The sequence below is a fragment of the Oncorhynchus gorbuscha genome, linkage group LG03 (assembly GCF_021184085.1).
Source record: "Oncorhynchus gorbuscha isolate QuinsamMale2020 ecotype Even-year linkage group LG03, OgorEven_v1.0, whole genome shotgun sequence".
NCBI lineage: Eukaryota > Metazoa > Chordata > Actinopteri > Salmoniformes > Salmonidae > Oncorhynchus > Oncorhynchus gorbuscha.
The window spans coordinates 10,809,913-10,833,118 of record NC_060175.1 but is presented as its reverse complement, the minus strand read 5'-3'; the positions used below and the strand labels follow the sequence as shown (position 1 = coordinate 10,833,118).

At 46.1% G+C, this 23,206-nt stretch overlaps 2 protein-coding genes across 4 annotated transcripts in view; one reads left to right on the top strand and one right to left on the bottom strand.

Moving 5' to 3' along the window:
• The window catches only part of LOC124025655, a 20,636-nt gene extending 20,355 nt beyond the window's left edge, over window positions 1–281 (top strand). For all 3 annotated transcript variants that reach the window (XM_046338994.1, XM_046339001.1, XM_046339009.1), the window contains one exon: window positions 1–281. This exon is cut by the window's left edge and continues 716 nt beyond it. The gene's annotated coding sequence lies outside the window, so the exon portion shown is untranslated.
• Window positions 1–23,206, bottom strand: part of grip2b (glutamate receptor interacting protein 2b) — a 240,773-nt gene that overhangs the window by 204,228 nt on the left and 13,339 nt on the right. The window contains 1 exon segment of the mRNA XM_046338982.1: window positions 11,117–11,197. Within this exon segment, the coding sequence (XP_046194938.1) occupies window positions 11,117–11,197 (81 nt within the window).

The window sequence follows — 23,206 nt, the reverse complement described above, 5'->3', positions numbered from 1 at the left end:
AATATTGTTGATATATTCTGGTAGAACGCTACTCTGAATTACATTTCTGAATGAAAGGCACACACGCACGCTCACACAAATCACGTTCAGATTTCATAAAATGTGGTGTATAATATCATTTAATATATGCTGTAAATCAATTTAAATTTTTACATGATTTGTATAAATTATACAGTTTGTCTGCTACTTGTGCTTTCATCATGCTGAACATAAACAAGGTGTACTTCCTGCTTATTCAGTATATAATTGAACCTAGATTAAAGACATTTCCTTGTTGAATACATTATTGTTCGCTCTGAGTTTATCTATCATGGAGTCTGCAGTAGAACGACAAGACACCTCTTTACCTCTGAGTTACTGTTTACCTTTTTAAAGGTCTACTCCCACATTTTAACAACTTTCAAAACGTCTGTAAACATCACAGATTGGCAATTTAACACATTCAGTATCTATCGCTAACAGGCATCAAGAAAGGCAATAAACAAGACATACACAACCAGATTGAAAGCTATGACCCTAGCCTGGAATTAACAATGAAGTGAAACAATAGTAAAAAAAACAGTGATAGTCAGAGTGTATTCCAGGCTAGGTATGTCTAGGTATATAAACAGTATACCTATGTTTATAGTACAGATGGTAAAAGGGACCCATGCCTTTTCCTGCTTCTATGAGAGACTCACTGTCTTTCTAATCTAAATGCTGTAACAGTGACAAGGCATTCAACGTGACAGAGAAGGACTGAGGCAAAATGAAGCCTGATCGCTCAACTGACTGTGTTCTAATGAGAACACAACATGACATGAGACCGAAGGGGGAGAAATGGAAAGTAGGAAATGTTCTATAGCAACACTAGAAACTCCAGGAAACCAAATGAGCTACAGTGAATGTTCAGAGCTTCATTGTGTTTTTGTTGACAATACTTTTAGTCATTTTGTTGAGGAGAAAAACCAGTCAGTCAGTTCAAACTGATGGAAACAACAAATCCCTCTCTAAGAAAGATAGACTAAGAAACAGTCCTTTCAAACTGAAGGAAACAACAAATCCCTCTCTAAGAAAGATAGACTAAGAAACAGTCCTTTCAAACTGATGGACACAACAAATCCCTCTCTAAGAAAGATAGACTAAGAAACAGTCCTTTCAAACTGATGGACACAACAAATCCCTCTCTAAGAAAGATAGACTAAGAAACAGTCCTTTCAAACTGATGGACACAACAAATCCCTCTCTAAGAAAGATAGACTAAGAAACAGTCCTTTCAAACTGAGATGAACAGAAACTAATTTCACAAGTATCACTTCCTTCTATTATCTGTGTCAGTCATTTGTAACTGATCTCTGATCTCTCTACCATAGACAGTCTAGAATGAAAACTGGTTTTCAAGTTTCCAATAACTGTTAGATAAGATGCTTTGGGGAGCAGTTAAACCCTGACTTTACATCCCTGCTGTCCATTTCTGAAATGGAGCATCCTTTTCTTGTTCCACATGATTATCCCTTTGAGTCCTACACCCTCTTTCCTATGAGCTGGAGACCATACACCATCTGACTGTGTAGCAACCTCAACACTGTCACGCCTTGGTCATTGTATCTTGTGTTTTTGTTATATGTTTGGGTAGGCCAGGGTGTGACATGGGTTTATATGTTGTATTTCGTATTGGGGTTTGTATTAATTAGGAGTGTGTATTAGTAGGGGTGTGTCTAGTTAGGCTTGGCTGCCTGAGGCGATTCCTAATTGGAGTCAGCTGATTCTAGTTGTCTCGGATTGGGAACCGTATTTAGGTAGCCTGAGTGCGCGTTGTATTTCGTGGGTGATTGTACCTGTCTTTGTGTTAGTCACCAGATAGGCTGTAGTAGTTTCACTTGTTTGTTGTTTTTGTATTTTCTATTATTTCATGTACCGCTTTATCTTTATTAAAGGTCATGAGTAACCTACACGCTGCATTTCGGTCTGCCTCTCTTCTAACAGCAGACGAATATCATTACAGAATCACCCACCACGATTCACAGACCGAGCAGCGTATGAACTGGCAGGAGCTAAAGGAGGACGATATGGACGGCAGAAGCAGGGATTATACGACGTGGGAAGAAATCGACAGGTGGGCAGCCGACCCAGAGCGAGTGCAAGAGCCCGCCTGGGATTCCCTACAGCAATGCGAAGAGGGCTATACACGGATGGAATCGAGAAGGAAAGCATTGCTATACAGAGCGAAACTGAAGGTAACAGGGGAAAGCGCAGAGAGAGAGTGGCTGAGTCAGGAAACAGACCTGAGCCTACTCTCCCTGTTAATCGTGAAGAGCAGTTGCAATGGGAGAGAATGCATCATTTGGAGATTTGGACATGGGAGGAGGAATTAGACGGTCAAGGACCCTGGGAGCAGCCGGGAGAATATCGCCGTCCCAAGGAGGAAATAGAGGCAGCTAAAGCGGAGAGGCGTATGTATGAGGAGGCAGCACGGCGACGTGGTTGGAAACCGGAAAAACAGCCCAAAAAAATGATTGGGGGGGAGCTAGAAGGGAGAATAGTTATGCCAGGTAGGAAACCTGCGCATACTCCCTGTGCTCACCGTTGGGCTAGAGAGACCGGGCAGGCACCGTGTTATGCTATGGAGCGCACGGTGTTTCCAGTGCGGGTGCAGAGCCAGCTGCAACTCATACCAGCCCTTCCTATTGGCCGGGCTAGAGTGGGCATCGAGCCAGGTAAGCTTGGGCAGGCTCGGTGCTCAAGAGCTCCAGTGCGCCTGCACGGTCCGGTCTATCCAGAGCCACCTCTACACACCAGTCCTCCGGTAGCAGCTCCCCGCACCAGGCTTCCTGTGCGTGTCCTCGCGCCAGTACCACCAGTTCCAGCACCACGCACCAGGCCTCCAGTGCGCCTCACCTGTTCAGCGCAGCCAGTACTTTTCTCCCCTCCTGCGCTGCCGGAGTCTCCCGCCTGTTCAGCTCAGCCAGAGCTTTTCTCCTCTCCTGCGCTGCCGGAGTCTCCTGTCTGTCCAGCGCCACCAGTGCTCCCAGTCGGCCCAGCGCGTCCAGTGCGCATCACCTGTTCAGCACAGCCAGTGCTTTTCTCCCCTCCTGCGCTGCCGGAGTCTCCCGCTTGTTTAGCGCAACCAGAGCTGTTCTCTTCTCCTGCGCTATCGGAGTCTCCCGCTTGTTTAGCGCAACCAGAGCTGTTCTCTTCTCCTGCGCTGTCGGAGTCTCCTGTCTGTCCAGAGCCACCAGTGCTCCCAGTCGGCCCAGCGTCACCAGTCTGCCAGGATCCGCCAGAAGTGCCAGTCTGCCAGGATCCGCCAGAAGTGCCAGTCTACCAAGATCTTCTAGATCGGCCAGACAACCTTAATCATCCAGGTCCACCAGCCAGCCAGGATTTACCGGAGCCTACTACCTGCCTGAGCTTCCTCTCAGTACTGAGCTTCCTCTCAGTACTAGGCTCCCTCTCTGTACGGGGCTCCCTCTCAGTACCGAGCTCCCTCTCAGTACCGGGCTTCCCCTCAGTACCGGGCTTCCCCTCAGTACCGGGCTTCCCCTCAGTACCGGGCTTCCCCTCAGTACCAGGCTTCCCCTCAGTACCGGGCTTCCCCTCAGTACCGGGCTGCTTCGGTCCCGGGCTGCCCCTCTGTCCCGGGCTGCCCCTCTGTCCCGGGCTGCCCCTCTGTCCCGGGCTGCCCCGCTGTCCCGAGTTGTCCCTCTATCCTGAGTTGCCCCTCTATCCTGAGTTGCCCCTCTATCCTGAGTTGCCCCTCTGTCCCGAGCTGCCCCTCTGTCCCGAGCTGCCCCTCTGTCCCGAGCTGCCCCTCTGTCCCGAGCTGCCCCTCGGTCCCGAGCTGCCCCTCGGTCCCGAGCTGCCCCTCAGTTATGTGGGGATCAGGGTGAGGACTATTAGGCCATGGTCGGCGGAGAAAGTGGATTATCCTAGGACGCGAAGGGGAGGAACTAGGACATTGATGGAGTGGGGTCCACGTCCCGAGCCAGAACCGCCACCATGGACAGACGCCCACCCGGACCCTCCCTATGCTCTTGAGGTGCGTCCCGGAGTCCGCACCTTAGGGGGGTTCTGTCACGCCTTGGTCATTGTATCTTGTGTTTTTGTTATATGTTTGGGTAGGCCAGGGTGTGACATGGGTTTATATGTTGTATTTCGTATTGGGGTTTGTATTAATTAGGAGTGTGTATTAGTAGGGGTGTGTCTAGTTAGGCTTGGCTGCCTGAGGCGATTCCTAATTGGAGTCAGCTGATTCTAGTTGTCTCGGATTGGGAACCGTATTCAGGTAGCCTGAGTGCGCGTTGTATTTCGTGGGTGATTGTACCTGTCTTTGTGTTAGTCACCAGATAGGCTGTAGTAGTTTCACTTGTTTGTTGTTTTTGTATTTTCAATTATTTTCATGTACCGCTTTATCTTTATTAAAGGTCATGAGTAACCTACACGCTGCATTTCGGTCTGCCTCTCTTCTAACAGCAGACGAATATCATTACAAACACACCATCAGACTGTGTATCAACCTCAACACACCATCAGACTGTGTATCATCCTCAACACACCATCAGACTGTGTATCAACCTCAACACAACATCAGAGTATCAACCTCAACACAACATCAGCGTATCAACCTCAACACAACATCAGAGTATCAACCTCAACACAACATCAGCGTATCAACCTCAACACAACATCAGACTGTGTATCAACCTCAACACAACATCAGAGTATCAACCTCAACACCATCAGACCGTGTATCAACCTCAACACAACATCAGACTGTGTATCAACCTCAACACAACATCAGAGTATCAACCTCAACACACCACCAGACTGTGTATCAACCTCAACACAACATCAGACTGTGTATCAACCTCAACACGCCATCAGACTGTGTATCAACCTCAACACAACATCAGAGTATCAACCTCAACACACCATCAGACTGTGTATCAACCTCAACACAACATCAGAGTATCAACCTCAACACCATCAGACCGTGTATCAACCTCAACACAACATCAGACTGTGTATCAACCTCAACACAACATCAGAGTATCAACCTCAACACAACATCTGAGTATCAACCTCAACACACCATCAGACTGTGTATCAACCTCAACACAACATCAGAGTATCAACCTCAACACAACATCAGACTGTGTATCAACCTCAACACACCATCAGACTGTGTATCAACATCAACACACCATCAGACTGTGTATCAACCTCAACACAACATCAGAGTATCAACCTCAACACACCATCAGACTGTGTATCAACCTCAACACACAATCAGACTGTGTATCAACCTCAACACAACATCAGAGTATCAACCTCAACACACCATCAGACTGTGTATCAACCTCAACACAACATCAGAGTATCAACCTCAACACACCATCAGACTGTGTACCAATCTCAACACACCATCAGACTGTGTATCAACCTCAACACAACATCAGAGTATCAACCTCAACACACCAGCAGACTGTGTATCAACCTCAAAACAACATCAGAGTATCAACCTCAACACACCATCAGACTGTGTATCAACCTCAAAATAACCTTACTGTATCAACCTCATAACCTCACAACAACCTCAGTGTATCAACCTCAATATAACTTCAGTACAACCTCAGCACATCCATCTCAATACAACCTCACTATATCAGCCTCAACAAAAGCAATACAACCTCAGCACATCAACCTCAATACAATTTCACTATATCAATCTCAACACAACCTCACTATATCAACCTCAACACAACTAATACAACCTCACTATATCAACCTCAATACAACCTCACTATATCAACCTCAACACAACTAATACAACCTCACTATATCAACCTCAATACAATTTCACTATATCAATCTCAACACAACCAATACAACATCACTATATCAATCTCAACACAACCTCACTATATCAACCTCAACACAACCAATACAACCTCACTATATCAATCTCAACACAACCTCACTATATCAACCTCAACACAACTAATACAACCTCACTATATCAACCTCAATACAATCTCACTATATCAACCTCAACACAACCAATACCACCTCACTATATCAACCTCAACACAACCAATACAACCTCACTATATCAACGTCAACACAACCAATATAACCTCACTATATCAACCTCAACACAACCTCACTATATCAACCTCAACACAACCAATAAAACCTCACTATATCAACCTCAACACAACCTTACTATATCAACCTCAACACAACTAATACAACCTCACTATATCAACCTCAATACAACCTCACTATATCAACCTCAACACAACCAATACAACCTCACAATATCAACCTCAACACAACCAATAAAACCTCACTATATCAACCTCAACACAACCAATAAAACCTCACTATATCAACCTCAACACAACCTCACTATATCAACCTCAACACAACCAATAAAACCTCACTATATCAACCTCAACACAACCTCACTATATCAACCTCAACACAACCTCACTATATCAACCTCAACACAACCAATAAAACCTCACTATATCAACCTCAACACAACCTCACTATATCAACCTCAACACAACCTCACTATATCAATCTCAACACAACCAATAAAACCTCACTATATCAACCTCAACACAACCAATAAAACCTTGGTATATCAAAAACCAAAACACCCAGGGAAGAAGAGAACAGATATACAGTGCCTTCAGAAAGTATTCACACCCCATTACGTTTTCCACATTTTCGTGTGTTACAGCCTGAATTTAAAATGGATTACATTTCCATTTTCTGTCACTGGCCTAGTAGCACTACCCCATAATGTCAAAGTGGAAATATGTTTATCTATTTTTTTTAACAAATTAATAAAAACTTAAAAGCTGAAATGTCTCGAGTCAGTAAGTATTCAACCCCTTCGTTATGGCAAGCCTAAATAAGTTCAGGAGTAAACAGTTGCTTAACAAGTCACATAATAAGTTGCATGGACTCTGTGTGCAATAATAACGTTTAACATGCTATTTTAATGACTCATCTCTGTGCCCAACACAGACAATTATCTTTAAGGACCCTCAGTCGAGCTGTGAATTTCAAGCACAGAGACCAGGGAGGTTTTCCAAATCCTCGCAAAGAAGGGCATCTATTGGTAGAAAAAAAGCAGACATTGAATATCCCTTTGAGCATGGTATTTATTACACTTTGGATAACCTGCTCACCGGATGTGCTACCTGTCCCAGACCTGCTGTTTTCAACTCTCTAGAGACAGCAGGAGAGGTAGAGCTCCTCTGAATGATCGGCTATGAAAAGCCAACTGACATTTACTCCTGAGGTGCTGACCTGTGGATTATTATTATTTGACCCTGCTAGTCATCTATGAACATTTGAACATCTTGACCATGTTCTGTTATAATCTCCACCTGGCACAGCCAGAGGAGGACTGACCACTCCTCATAGCCTGGTTCCTCTCTAGGTTTCTTCCTAGGTTCTGGCCTTTTCTAGGGAGTATTTCCTAGCCACCGTGCTTCTACACCTGCATTGCATGCTGTTTGGGGTTTTAGGCTGGGTTTCTGTACAGCACTTTGAAATGTCAGCTGATGTACGAAGGGCTTTATAGATACATTTGATTGAGGTGATTTGTGTATTTCACCCTCTTCAAGGACCATATCACCTCCACCCTACCTGACACCCTAGACCCACTCCAATTTGCTTACCGCCCAAATAGGTCCACAGACGATGCAATCTCAACCACACTGCACACTGCCCTAACCCACCTGGACAAGAGGAATACCTATGTGAGAATGCTGTTCATCGACTACAGCTCGGCATTCAACACCATAGTACCCTCCAAGCTCGTCATCAAGCTCGAGACCCTGGGTCTCGACCCCGCCCTGTGCAACTGGGTACTGGACTTCCTGACGGGCCGCCCCCAGGTGGTGAGGGTAGGCAACAACATCTCCTCCCCGCTGATCCTCAACACGGGGGCCCCACAAGGGTGCGTTCTGGGCCCTCTCCTGTACTCCCTGTTCACCCACGACTGCGTGGCCACGCACGCCTCCAACTCAATCATCAAGTTTGCGGACGACACAACAGTGGTAGGCTTGATTACCAACAACGACGAGACGGCCTACAGGGAGGAGGTGAGGGCTCTCGGAGTGTGGTGTCCGGAAAATAACCTCACACTCAACGTCAACAAAACTAAGGAGATGACTTTGGACTTCAGGAAACAGCAGAGGGAACACCCCCCTATCCACATCGATGGAACAGTAGTGGAGAGGGTTGCAAGTTTTAAGTTCCTCGGCATACATATCACAGACAAACTGAATTGGTCCACTCACACTGACAGCGTCGTGAAGAAGGCGCAGCAGCGCCTCTTCAACCTCAGGAGGCTGAAGTAATTCGGCTTCTCACCAAAAGCACTCACGAACTTCTACAGATGCACAATCGAGAGCATCCTGGCGGGCTGTATCACCGCCTGGTACGGCAACTGCTCCGCCCTCAACCGTAAGGCTCTCCAGAGGGTAGTGAGGTCTGCACAACGCATCACCGGGGGCAAACTACCTGCCCTCCAGGACACCTAGACCACCCGATGTTACAGGAAGGCCATAAAGATCATCAAGGACATCAACCACCCGAACCACTGCCTGTTCACCCCGCTATCATCCAGAAGGCGAGGTCAGTACAGTGCATCAAAGCTGGGACCGAGAGACTGAAAAACAGCTTCTATCTCAAGGCCATCAGACTGTTAAACAGCCACCACTAACATTGAGTGGCTGCTGCCAACACACTGTCATTGACACTGACCCAACTCCAGCCACTTTAATAATGGGAATTGATGGGAAATTATGTAAATATATCACTAGCCACTTTAAACAATGCTAACTTATATAATGTTACTTACCTTACATTATTCATCTCATATGCATACGTATATACTGTACTCTACATCATCGACTGCATCCTTATGTAATACATGTATCACTAGCCACTTTAACTATGCCACTTTGTTTACTTTGTCTACATACTCATCTCATATGTATATACTGTACTCGATACCATCTACTGTATGCTGCTCTGTACCATCACTCATTCATATATCCTTATGTACATATTCTTTATCCCCTTACACTGTGTATAAGACAGTAGTTTTGGAATTGTTAGTTAGATTACTTGTTGGTTATCACTGCATTGTCGGAACTAGAAGCACAAGCATTTCGCTACACTCGCATTAACATCTGCTAACCATGTGTATGTGACAAATATAATTTGATTTGATTTGATTTGATTCCCCAGTGTATGAAAACCCCTAATAAACTTCCCCTTTGCCTTCTGTTTGTGCTACTGGTGCCTGTTTTGTTATTGAACTTGGTGATGTGGAAACCTTACACCCTTGATCTTGCCACAATATATACATATCTCTAAAAGGGTACGCATTTCCCAGTTTGGATGAGTCTTATATTAACAGTGTGACTTGGTAGTTTCATCACACTCGGTGTTAGACTGTGAAAGGAGCAATGTTCTGCATTGTGTTTAAACATACAGTTATCTCCACACTATAATTATACCACTTCCCATTTAGCCTCAGGATTAAGGCTGAACTTTTAAAGCACAGTGAAATGTTACATTTCAGATATATTTAAATATAATCCGGTTTAAAAATATATATATATATATTTTACCTTTATTTAACTAAGCAAGTCAGTTAAGAATAAATTCTTATTTTCAATGACGGCCTAGGAACAGTGGGTTAACTGTCTGTTCAGGGGCAGAACGACAGATTTGTACCTTGTCAGCTTGGGGGTTTTAACTTGCAACCTTCTGGTTACTAGTCCAATGCCCTAACCACTAGGCTACCCTGCCGCCCACTATGACATTCAGCACAGTAAGAAAAGTAACACAGTGGTCTTTTATCATAATGAGGGATCACTATTGCTGTACAGCAGTCCGGAATCTGGAAGAACAAAAAAGATTAACATTCTTTGTGTTTGATGTTACCCCTCCCCCACTGTACATAACGCATAGTAAACACAAACATGCACACGAAACAAACATGCACACGAATAAGATGTGCAGCATGAGGCAGCAGAATACAAAACTCCACATCATAACACTACACCCATCCAGGCCCAACCAGCAGGGGACTGGAGAAAGCCTGACAAACAGTCAATAGCACACCCATCCAGGAGTGTACTCTTCAGGGCAGAAGCAAGCCATCACTACTAGGAGAGAGTGGGGACATAGAGAGAGAGAGAGAGAGAGAGAGAGAGAGAGAGAGAGAGAGAGAGAGAGAGAGAGAGAGAGAGAGAGAGAGAGAGAGAGAGAGAGAGAGAGAGAGAGAGAGAGAGAGAGAGAGAGAGCTGTGAGGTGTGGAGAACCAGAGAAATAACTCATAAAGAGCAGGAAAATGAACTCAGAGAGAGACCAGAGAGACCAGATAGAGAGAGGGATAGCAAATGTACTGTAAACCAGAGAGGAGAGAAATAGAGACCAGAGAGAGCTGTGGAGTAAGAGACCAGATAGAGACCATAGAGACCAGAGAGACCAGATAGAGATGAGGGATAGCAAATAGAGACCAGATAGAGACCATAGAGACCAGAGAGACCAGATAGAGATGAGGGATAGCAAATAGAGACTAGATAGAGACCAGAGAGAGACCAGAGAGACCTGAGAGAACAAATAGAGACCATGAAGACCTGAGAGCCCAGAGAGACCCGAGAGACTGGATAGAGACCAGAGAGAGACCAGATAGAGACTAGATAGAGACCAGAGAGAGACCAGAGAGAGACCATAGAGACCAGATAGAGACCAGATAGAAACCTGAGAGAGACCAGAGAGACCAGATAGAGACCAGAGAGACCAGAGAGACCAGAGAGACCAGATATAGACTAGATAGAGACCAGAGAGACCAGATATAGACCAGATAGAGACCAGATATAGACCAGATAGAGACTAGATAGAGACCAGAGAGACCAGTTAGAGACTAGATAGAGACTAGATAGAGACCAGAGAAACCAGATAGAGACCAGATAGAGACTAGATAGAGACCAGAGAGACCAGAGAGAGACTAGATAGAGACCAGAGAGACCAGATAGAGACCATAGAGAGAGAGCTGAGATGAGCAGCCAGACAGTAAAGAAACTCAGGAGTGTACCTGGTATACTCTGTCTCCTGGAGGGCAGGGAATTGTCTGTCCCTTGTGAGTCCTTGTTCCCTTTAGAGTAAGGACCATCATCTAGAAGGGGCAGAAAACAGGGTTATTATAGGGATGTGTCACAAATCCCACACTATTCCCTATGTAGTGCACATATTTCAAACAGAGCCCAATGTCGCTGTAGCTCTGAACGAAAGTAATGCACAGCACTGCATTTCGGGGGATAAAGGAGTAGTTTGAGACACAGCCATAGAGTAGGGTCGTCTACTGGCTCTGGAACAGATGGTAGTGAGCTGGGGTAAGTGTTGCTATTGGCTTCCTGAGTACATGCAGATGCAAACGTGACCAACAACTGTAAAGCATGCAGCTGTGAGTTCTGTCCGGAGAGATAAAGGAAATCGTTTTTGTTGTTCTGAGAGCTTAGAACACATTTAGGATCCACTCTAACAATAAACAAACAAAAAACAAAATACAGATTTTTCCCATTTTTATCTTGAGAGACTAATAAGCCTGGGTTTACGGTCTTGTGTAACGTAAGCTTGAGTTTACTGTCTGTGTTACTTATGCCTGGGTTTACTGTCTGTGTTACTTAATCCTGGGTTTACTGTCTGTGTTACTTAAGCCTGAGTTTACGGTCTGTGTAACGTAAGCTTGAGTTTACTGTCTGTGTTACTTAAGCCTGGGTTTACTGTCTGTGTTACTTAAGCCCGGGTTTACTGTCTGTGTTACTTAAGCCTGAGTTTACGGTCTGTGTAACGTAAGCTTGAGTTTACGGTCTGTGTTACTTAAGCCTGGGTTTACTGTCTGTGTTACTTAAGCCTGAGTTTATGGTCTGTGTAATGTAAGCTTGAGTTTACGGTCTGTGTTACTTAAGCCTGAGTTTACTGTCTGTGTTACTTAAGCCTGAGTTTATGGTCTGTGTAACGTAAGCTTGAGTTTACGGTCTGTGTTACTTAAGCCTGAGTTTACTGTCTGTGTTACTTAAGCCTGAGTTTATGGTCTGTGTAACGTAAGCTTGAGTTTACGGTCTGTGTTACTTAAGCCTGAGTTTACTGTCTGTGTTACTTAAGCCTGAGTTTGTCTTATTCTGTCACAGCTGTCTGTCTCTCTGTTAGGAAGTGAAGTGATACATTAGGACACATTGTTTTGAGTGTGGGGAAGAGGATTCATAATTCATGTAATGCCGCAGTCTTCATTTCCTTCAAACTTGATCCATTAATGAATATTTTCACTCTTTGCTGCTATGGGACCTGCCATCAATAGTTACCCCTGGAGCTCTGTTCCTTATGCCTGATATTAGATAGAACACTTCCGCTATCTATTCCCTCAACGCCTGCAGGAACACACACGCACGCACGCACGCACACACATACACACACACACACACACACACGCGCACGCACGCACGCCCACACACGCACACGCACGCCCGCACGCACGCGCACACACACGCACACACACACGCACACACGCACACACACACACACACACACACACACACACACACACACACACACACACACACACACACACACACACACACACACACACACACACGTCCCCCCCCCCCCCACACACACACACACACACTTAATATATTCCAACAGATCTGTCTTTGTCAGTGTCATACGCAGGAGGAGGCATTCCTCTCTCTCTCTGCTCCCAGTTTTGGATTCAGCAGTGTTGCTAATCTATACCATTCAGAGAGAAAGAGAGAGTGAGATTCAGTAGTGTTGCTAATCTATACCATTCAGAGAGAAAGAGAGAGTGAGATTCAGTAGTGTTGCTAATCTATACCATTCAGAGAGAAAGAGAGAGTGAGATTCAGTAGTGTTGCTAATCTATACCATTCAGAGAGAAAGAGAGAGTGAGATTCAGTAGTGTTGCTAATCTATACCATTCAGAGAGAAAGAGAGAGTGAGATTCAGTAGTGTTGCTAATCTATACCATTCAGAGAGAAAGAGAGAGTGAGATTCAGCAGTGTTGCTAATCTATACCATTCAGAGAGAAAGAGAGAGTGAGATTCAGTAGTGTTGCTAATCTATACCATTCAGAGAGAAAGAGAGAGTGAGATTCAGTAGTGTTGCTAATCTATACCATTCAGAGAGAAAGAGAGAGTGAGATTCAGTAGTGTTGCTAATCTATACCATTCAGAGAGAAAGAGAGAGTGAGATTCAGTAGTGTTGCTAATCTATAGCATTCAGAGAGAAAGAGAGAGTGAGATTCAGTAGTGTTGCTAATCTATACCATTCAGAGAGAAAGAGAGAGTGAGATTCAGTAGTGTTGCTAATCTATACCATTCAGAGAGAAAGAGAGAGTTGTGAAGAAACAGAAGATCTGTGCCTAGCTATTACAGTCAAGTACGGCTGGAGGCTTTTGTTCTTCCTCACAGGTGTGCTTCCTTTCTTTCAGTCAGACAGACGACTCTCATCACTCCCATTGTTCTAGGAGCGCCACCTGTTTGCGCATTGTGTGTGTGTGTGTGTGTGTGCACCAGTCTGTCCAGTCTATCCGTGCATCTGTCTCCTCTCTGTTGCTGCTGACCCTGTTGTATCCACAAGAAGAATGGCGGAAAATATATGAATAGCAAATCACCAGCTGAGATTTATTTTGTTGTACCTCAAGTAAGACAACTGAGAACACAAGAGCCAACTGGAAGAGTTGGAGTCAACTGAAAAAAAAGCATATCTCTCTCCCCTTCCCTCCACTCCATCTCCCTCTTCTCCCTCCTCTCTTTCTCCAGCCTCCCCTCCCTCCATCTCCCTCTTCTCCCTCCTCTCTTTCTCCTCCATCTCCCTCTTCTCCCTCCTCTCTTTCTCCTCTCTCCCTCTTCCCCTCCTCTCCCTCCTCCCTCCCTCCCTCCATCTCCCTCTTCTCCCTCCTCTGTTTCTCCTCCCTCCCCTCCATCTCCCTCTTCTCCCTCCTCTCTTTCTCCTCCCTCCCCTCCATCTCCCTCTTCTCCCTCCTCTCTTTCTCCTCCATCTCCCTCTTCTCCCTCCTCTCTTTCTCCTCCCTCCCTCCCCTCCCTCCATCTCCCTCTTCTCCCTCCTCTGTTTCTCCTCCCTCCCCTCCATCTCCCTCTTCTCCCTCCTCTCTTTCTCCTCCCTCCCCTCCATCTCCCTCTTCTCCCTCCTCTCTTACTCCTCCTTCCCCTCCATCTCCCTCCTCTCTTACTCCTCCCTCCATCTCCCTCTTCTCCCTCCTCTCTTTCTCCTCCCTCCCCTCCATCTCCCTCTTCTCCCTCCTCTCTTACTCCTCCCTCCACTCCATCTCCCTCTTCTCCCTCCTCTCTTACTCCTCCTTCCCTTCCATCTCCCTCTTCTCCCTCCTCTCTTTCTCCTCCCTCCATCTCCCTCTTCTCCCTCCTCTCTTTCTCCTCCCTCCACTCCATCTCCCTCTTCTCCCTCCTCTCTTACTCCTCCTTCCCCTCCATCTCTCTCCTCTCTTACTCCTCCTTCCCCTCCATCTCCCTCCTCTCTTACTCCTCCCTCCATCTCCCTCTTCTCCCTCCTCTCTTTCTCCTCCCTCCCCTCCATCTCCCTCTTCTCCCTCCTCTCTTACTCCTCCCTCCCCTCCATCTCCCTCTTCTCCCTCCTCCCTCCCTCCCCTCCCTCCATCTCCCTCTTCTCCCTCCTCTCTTACTCCTCCCTCCACTCCATCTCCCTCTTCTCCCTCCTCTCTTACTCCTCCTTCCCTTCCATCTCCCTCTTCTCCCTCCTCTCTTACTCCTCCCTCCCCTCCCTCCTTCCCCTCCATCTCCCTCCAAGCCTTTCAGTCCTATCAGCCTCTCCATGCAGTGATGAAACACTTGACTTTGCACAGCTTTAATCCTGACGCCAGAGGGCTTAAAAATCATCCTAGTCACCTATCAAAGGAGACGATTTAGCCGTGACGCTAGGCTAGCTACCTAACTTTGGAACCTCAGTCATCGTTTTTTTTCCCCTCTTCAGCTCAGTCTTACAAGCATCAAAGTGGGTTACACATGGCAGGAGATGGAATGCTGGCGTACCGCACTGTGGAATAGTAAAACTATCACACTGACTGGTCCCGAACCATTCGAGATTAAGATAAAATTATGGCTTTGGTTTTTCAAATGGGAAAGAACATGGTTACGTCAAAAATTGCACCCTGTTCCCTAGTTATAATATGGGCCCTGGTCAAAAGTAGTGCACTATATAGGGAATAGCGTTCCATTTGGGTTGCAGAACGCAATAATATTTCTTGTGAGATTCTGCCTATTTCTCTACTTTCCTCTCCATTACCAGTCCAGCTGAATGGCCCCTGATTACTGTTGAGATGAATGGCACAGGTCTTATCTGAGGTAATTGAGGTAGATATGCACATATAACTAGGAATAATGTGACTAGGCAGCACGATAGATAATAAATATTACTAGCACTGTGTGTGATGAGTCAAAAAACGTGAGTGCAAAATGGGTCAATGCAGATAGACCCGAGTTGCTACATTTCTATTTAACAGTCTTATGGCTTGGGGGTGCATTGGTACCGCTTGCCGTGTGGTAGCAGAGAGAACATTCTATGACATGGGTGGCTGGAGTCTTTGACCAATGTTAGGCCCTTCCTCTGACACCACCTAGTATAGAGGTCCTGGATGGCAAGGAGCTCAGCCCCGATGATGTACTGGGCCGTACGCACAGGCCCTGTGGTGGTCTGCTTGAAACATGTAGGTATTACAGACGGGGTTAGGGAGAGGTTGAAAACGTCAGTGAATACACTTGCTAGCTGGTCAGGTCATGCTGTGAGTACCCATCCTGGTAATCTGTCTGTGAATCTACCTGTTCAAATGTCTTACTCATATTGGCTATGGAGGGCGTGATCACACAGTTGTCCGGAACAGCTTGTGCTCTAACGCTTGGTTCAGTGTTGCTTGCCTCGAAGCGAGCATAAAAGGTATTTAGTTTGTCTGGTAGACCTGCATTACTGGGCAGCTCGCGGCTGGGAAACCCTTTGTAATCCGTGATAGTTTGCAATCTCCACCATATCCGATGAGCTTCAGAGCCAGGATTCTTTTTTTTGTTTAAATTTTTTACATTTTTACCCCCTTTTCTCCCCAATTTCGTGGTATCCAATTTTTAGTAGTTACTATCTTGTCTCGTCGCTACAACTCCCGTACGGGCTCGGTAGATACAAAGGCCGAAAGACATGCGTCCTCCAAAACATAACCGAACCAAGCTGCACTTCTTCTTAACACAGCGCGCATCCAACCCGGAAGCCAGCGTGTCGGAGGGAACACCGTGCACCTGGCGACCTGGTTAGCACACACTGTGCCCGGCCTGCCACAGGAGTCGTTAGTGCACGATGAGAGGATATCCCTACCGAACCCGGACGACGCTAGGCTAATTGTGCATCGCCCCATGGACCTTCCGGGTCACAGCCAGCTGCGGCATAGCCTGGGCTCGAACCCAGAGTCTCTGGTGGCACAGCTAGCACTGCGATGCAGTGCCCTAGACAACTGCCCCACCCGGGAGGCTACGATAGTAGGATTCTGTATTACCGCTTTGTCTGTTTGATGGCTCATTGCAGGTCGTAGTAGGATTTCTTATAAGCATCCAAATTAGTGACCCGCTCACTGAAAGTGGCAGCTCCAGCCTTTAGCTTGGGTGAGCTGTTGATGCATATAATCCATGGCTTCTGTTTGGGATATGCATGTACTATCACTATGGGGACGACGTCATCGATGCACTTATTAATGAAGCCGGTGACTGATGTGATAGTCCTCAATGACATCGTATGAATCCCAGAACATATTCCAGTTTGTGCTGGTAGAAACTAGGTCAATCTGATTTCAGGTTCCCTGCATTAACATCACCGGCCACTAGGAGCACCGCCTCTGGATGAGCATTTTCTTATTTCCGTATGACCCTATACAGCTCGTTGAGTCTTAGTATACAGCTCAATGTATGTTTTAGTGCTACCATCCGTTTGTGGTGGTAAATAGACAGTTATACTGAACAAAAATATAAACGCAACCTACAACAATTTCACAGATTCTTCAGAGTTACAATTCATGTAAGGAAATCAGTCAATTGAAATAAATTCCTTAGGCCCTAATCTATGGATTTCACATGACTGGGCAGAGGTGTCCCCATGGGTGGGACTGGGAGGGCATAGACCCGCCCACTTGGCAACCAGGCCGACACACTGGGGAGCCAGTGTGTTAAATTTTCCGGCAACAGCTCTGGTATTCCTGCAGTCAGCATGCCAACGCTCACTCAAAACTTGAGAAATATGTGTCATTGTGTTGAGTGACAAAACTCACATTTTAAAGTGTCCTTTTATTGTCCCCAGCACAAGGTGCACCTGTGAAATGATCCTGCATTTTAATGAGCTTTTTGATATGCCACACCTGTCAGGTGGATGGATTATATTGGCAAAGGAGAAATGCAAGAATGTAAACAAATTTGTGCAACTTCTTTTTAGAGGAATACGGTTTTTGGTGCGTATGGAAGGTGAGAACATGTCGTGTTTATATGTACATGTCGTGTTCAGTGTATATGAAAACTCTCTTGGTAAATAGTATGGTCTACAGCTTATCATGAGGTATTCTTACTCAGGCGAGGAAACCTTGAGACTTCCTTAACATTAGAGACGAAGCACCAGCTGTTGTTAATAAAGAGACAGACACCTCCGCCCGACGTTCTGTCCTGCCGCTGAAAAAACAGATAGAACTACAGTGCATTCAGAAAGTATTCAGACCACTTGACTTTTTCCACATTTTGTTACATTACAGCCTTATTCTAAAATTGATTCGATTGTTTTTCGACCTCACCAATTTACACACAATGTCCCATAATGACAAAGCAAAAATAGGTTTTTAAAAATTGAAAAATAATTGAAAAAAAATCTAACAAAATGAAATATCATATTTGCATAACTATTCAGACCCTTTACTCAGGACTTTGTTGAGGCACCGTTGGCAGCGAGTAACAGTCTCAAGTCTTCTTGGGTTTGACACTACAAGCTTGGCACACCTGTATTCCAATTCTTCTCTGCATATCCTCTCAAGCTCTGTCAGGTTGGATGGGGAGTGTCGCTGCACAGCTATTTTTAGGTCTCTCCAGAGATGTTCGATCGGGTTCAAGTCCGGGCTCTGGCTGGGCCACTCAAGGACATTTAGAGACTTGACCCGAAGCCACTCCTGCGTTGTCTTGGTTGTGTGCTTAGGGTCGTTGTCCTGTTGGAAGGGGAACCTTCGCCCCAGTCTGAGGTCCTGAGCGCTTTGAAGCAGGTTATCATCAAAGATATCTATGTACTTTGCTCTGTTCATCTTTCCCTCGATCCTGACTAGTCTCCCAGTCCCTGCTGCTGAAAAACATCCCCACAGCATGATGCTGCCACCCTCATGCTTCACCGTAGGGATGGTGCCAGGTTTCCTACAGATGTGATGCTTGGCATATAGTTCAATCTTGGTTTCATGAGACCAGATCATCTTGTTTCTCATGGTCTGTTAGTCCTTTAGGTGCCTTTTTTTGCAAACTACAAGTGGGCTGTCATGTGCCTTTTACTGAGGAGTGGCATCCGTCTGGCCAATCTACCATAAAGGCCTGATTGGTGGAGTGCTGCAGAGATGGTTGTCCTTCTGGAAGCTTCTCCCATCTCCACAGAGGAACTCTGGAACTCTGTCATCATTTTGTTGGTCACCTCCCTGAACCAAGGCCCTTCTCCCCTGATTGCTCAGTTTGGCCGGGCGGCCAGCTCTAGGAAGAGTCTTGGTGGTTCCAAACTTCTTCCATTTAAGAATGATGGAGGCCACTGTGTTCTTGGGGATCTTCAATACTGCAGAAATGGTTTCGTACCCTTACCCAGATCTGTGCCTCGACACAATCTTGTTTCGAAGCTTTACAGACAATTCCTTCGACCTCATGGCTTGAATTTTGCTCTGACACTGTCAACTGTGGGACCTTATATAGACAGTTGAGTGCCTTTACAAATTATGTCCGTTGAATTTAATTTACCACAGGTGGACTCCAATCAAGTATAGAAACATCTCAAGGATGATCAATGGAAACAGGATGCACCTGAGCACAATTTCGTGTCTCATAGCAATGGGTCTGAATACCTGTGTAAATAAGGTATTTCAGTTTTTAACACATAATAAATTTGCAAAAAAAAATTTAAAACTGTTTTTGCTTTATCATTGTCGGTTATTGTTTGTCGATTGATGAACAGAATCCATTTTAGATTAAGGCTGAAATGTAACAAAATGTGGGGTCTAAATACTTTCCTATATTGTCCTTTTCAGCCACAACTCCGAGAAACGTAGGATATTCCGGTTCTTCAGGTCCCGTTGATAGGATAGTCTCGAACAGAGCTCATCAACTTTTTTTATCCATTGATTCTGTACGTCGGCCAATAGAACACAGGGTAGAGGTGGTTTATCGCCAATGTAGTTTCGCCTGGGTGCACGTCGGCCTCTCTTGAGCTGTCTCTTTCTCTTCCTGAGTCTCAGGTATATCAGGGTCCCTGGTAAGTGATACGTCTTCCACCGCCGACTCATTGAAGTACAAATCTTCATCCAAATCAAGGTTAGTGATCCCTTTTCTGATGTCCAGGAGCTCTTTTCAGTCATAGGAAAAGATGGTGGAAATATTATGAACCTAAAAGTTAATCTCATTGTGTGAGTGTGTGTGATTCAGGGAGCCAATTCAGGTTTTAATTAGCAGTCATTATAAGGACCTGGGGGACAGGGAGACAATGGACTGGGAGGCAGGAAGCATGACTGCTGGTCTAACACCCCCCCACACACACACAGAGTGATGGGCAGACAATGCAAGGGATGGCAGGGTCTCTACTTCCACACACAGTGAGGCTAAATACACCTACACACCTGACAAACCACACACACACACACACGTTCACTATGAAGCCTATGGGTATGTAACTCACAACAAGAAGGAAACAAACTAATTGAGCTGCGTTCAAATTCTGTAATTCGTGTGGCTCTAGTATTACTTAGCTGGAAGTTGAAGATGAGCTGGAAGTTCTGAGTGTTTTTTCCCCCTCTGCTAGCAACCATCACAGTCAGGCTGATTGAGTTAGCCCACAGAGCTAAAGACAGACCTACTGTGTTTGGGGCATGCTTGTTCCACAGCATCATGGCTAGGATAGCTTGCACAGCTAAAGACAGACAAACTGTCTTGTTTGGGGTGTGCTTGTTGGCTTATTCCAGAACATCACGACTGGGTTAGCTGGCTGAGCATAAGACAGACTGTGTTGTTTGGGGGTGTGCTTGTTGGCTTATTCCAGAACATCACGACTGGGTTAGCTGGCTGAGCATAAGACAGACTGTGTTGTTTGGGGGTGTGCTTGTTGGCTTATTCCAGAACATCACGACTGGGTTAGCTGGCTGAGCATAAGACAGACTGTGTTGTTTGGGGGTGTGCTTGTTGGCTTATTCCAGAACATCACGACTGGGTTAGCTGGCTGAGCATAAGACAGACTGTGTTTTTTGGGGGTGTGCTTGTTGGCTTATTCCAGAACATCACGGCTGGGTTAGCTGGCTGAGCATAAGACAGACTGTGTTGTTTGGGGGTGTGCTTGTTGGCTTATTCCAGAACATCACGACTGGGTTAGCTGGCTGAGCATAAGACAGACTGTGTTGTTTGGGGGTGTGCTTGTTGGCTTATTCCAGAACATCACGACTGGGTTAGCTGGCTGAGCATAAGACAGACTGTGTTGTTTGGGGGTGTGCTTGTTGGCTTATTCCAGAACATCACGACTGGGTTAGCTGGCTGAGCATAAGACAGACTGTGTTTTTTGGGGGTGTGCTTGTTGGCTTATTCCAGAACATCACGGCTGGGTTAGCTGGCTGAGCATAAGACAGACTGTGTTGTTTGGGGTGTGCTTGTTGCTTGTCACGACTCAGGCTCTGCTCTCCACAAGGTTTCTTTCTAACTTGATGCACCCCTCTAGTGAAATTGGTTTGGATTGAGGGATGAGGCAGAGGGAGGGAAGATGGAGAGAGAGATGAGAGAGACGGAGGGATATGAGTGGGTGTGTGCACTCCTGCATTTTTGATCAAAGCCGCGCTCGGCACGGTATGTTGGAAGTGACAAACGGTCGGCGGGATGTTTTTCCCTCGACAGCTGCGTCACCATGGATTACTGTCTGCATTATAGCCGTGTGTGCGCACGCGTGTGTGTGTGTGATAAGGTGCTGCTTCACTAGATAATCTCTTGAGGTGTTTATTCAACAGCTATCCTAGAAATTCATTAGTTTACTATTTTTCAGCTCAGCACACTCTGTTCAGCCTCTCTCTCTGGGATATAATGGCCATAGGAGGATTGTAGAGGTAAATATGTGTTTAACGTAGGTGACAACTGCCTTTGATCGCTCAGAATAGACTTTATTATATCAGACTGATCCCTGGTCGGTCGGTCGGCTCCTGAAGTAAAGTGCTAGGTGCCTGGTGCTCCTGGAGTAAAGTGCTAGGTGCCTGGTGCTCCTGGAGTAAAGTGCTAGGTACCTGGTGCTCCTGAAGTAAAGTGCTAGGTGCCTGGTGCTCCTGAAGTAAAGTGCTAGGTGCCTGGTGCTCCTGAAGTAAAGTGCTAGGTGCCTGGTGCTCCTGAAGTAAAGTGCTAGGTGCCCGGTGCTCCTGAAGTAAAGTGCTAGGTGCCTGATGCTCCTGAAGTAAAGTGCTAGGTGCCTGGTGCTCCTGAAGTAAAGTGCTAGGTGCCTGGTGCTCCTGAAGTAAAGTGCTAGGTGCCCGGTGCTCCTGAAGTAAAGTGCTAGGTGCCTGGTGCTCCTGGAGTAATGTGCTAGGTGCCTGGTGCTCCTGAAGTAAAGTGCTAGGTGTGCCTGGTGCTCCTGCTCCTGAAGTAAAGTGCTAGGTGCCTGGTGCTCCTGAAGTAAAGTGCTAGGTGCCTGGTGCTCCTGAAGTAAAGTGCTAGGTGCCTGGTGCTCCTGAAGTAAAGTGCTAGGTGCCTGATGCTCCTGAAGTAAAGTGCTAGGTGCCTGGTGCTCCTGGTGCTCCTGAAGTAAAGTGCTAGGTGCCTGGTGCTCCTGAAGTAAAGTGCTAGGTGCCTGGTGCTCCTGAAGTAAAGTGCTAGGTGCCTGGTGCTCCTGGAAGTAAAGTGCTAGGTGCCTGGTGCTCCTGAAGTAAAGTGCTAGGTGCCTGGTGCTCCTGAAGTAAAGTGCTAGGTGCCTGGTGCTCCTGAAGTAAAGTGCTAGGTGCCTGGTGCTCCTGAAGTAAAGTGCTAGGTACCTGGTGCTCCTGGAGTAAAGTGCTAGGTGCCTGGTGCTCCTGAAGTAAAGTGCTAGGTGCCTGGTGCTCCTGAAGTAAAGTGCTAGGTGACTGGTGCTCCTGAAGTAAAGTGCTAGGTGCCTGGTGCTCCTGGAGTAATGTGCTAGGTGCCCGGGCAGTGCCACCATGTTTTATGGTTTGTTTACACAGCAGCAGTCATAACCTGCCAACAAGACGGAACACAGGGGGAGGATGAACCCACTTTGAACTGGTACTATTTTTCCCATGGATCTCAAATCAAATCACATTTTATTGGTCACATCACACACATGGTTAGCAGATGTTAATGAGAGTGCATTGAAATGTTTGTGCTTCTAGTTCCGACCATGCAGTAATATCTAACAAGTAATCTAACAATTTCACAACAACTACCTTATACACACAAGTGTAAAGGAATGAATAAGAATATGTACAGTGAGGGAAAAAAGTAGTTGATCCCCTGCTGATTTTGTTTTTTTGTACCAAGGACCAACACATTATGCTGAATACTTCAACATTGGACTACAATTCACAGATTGCTTCTGAAAACTAGTACCCTTTTCACACTGAGATATTTTATTTTCACTACTGTTTGGTGGATATGTAACCAGGCCATGTCAGTACAGCTTGGTTTGGCTGGACTCAGTAGTGGATATGTAACCAGGCCAGTACAGCTTGGTTTGGATGGACTCAGTAGTGGATACGTAACCAGTACAGCTTGGTTTGGCTGGACTCAGTAGTGGATACGTAACCAGGCCAGTACAGCTTGGTTTGGCTGGACTCAGTAGTGGATACGTAACCAGGTCAGTACAGCTTGGTTTGGATGGACTCAGTAGTGGATACGTAACC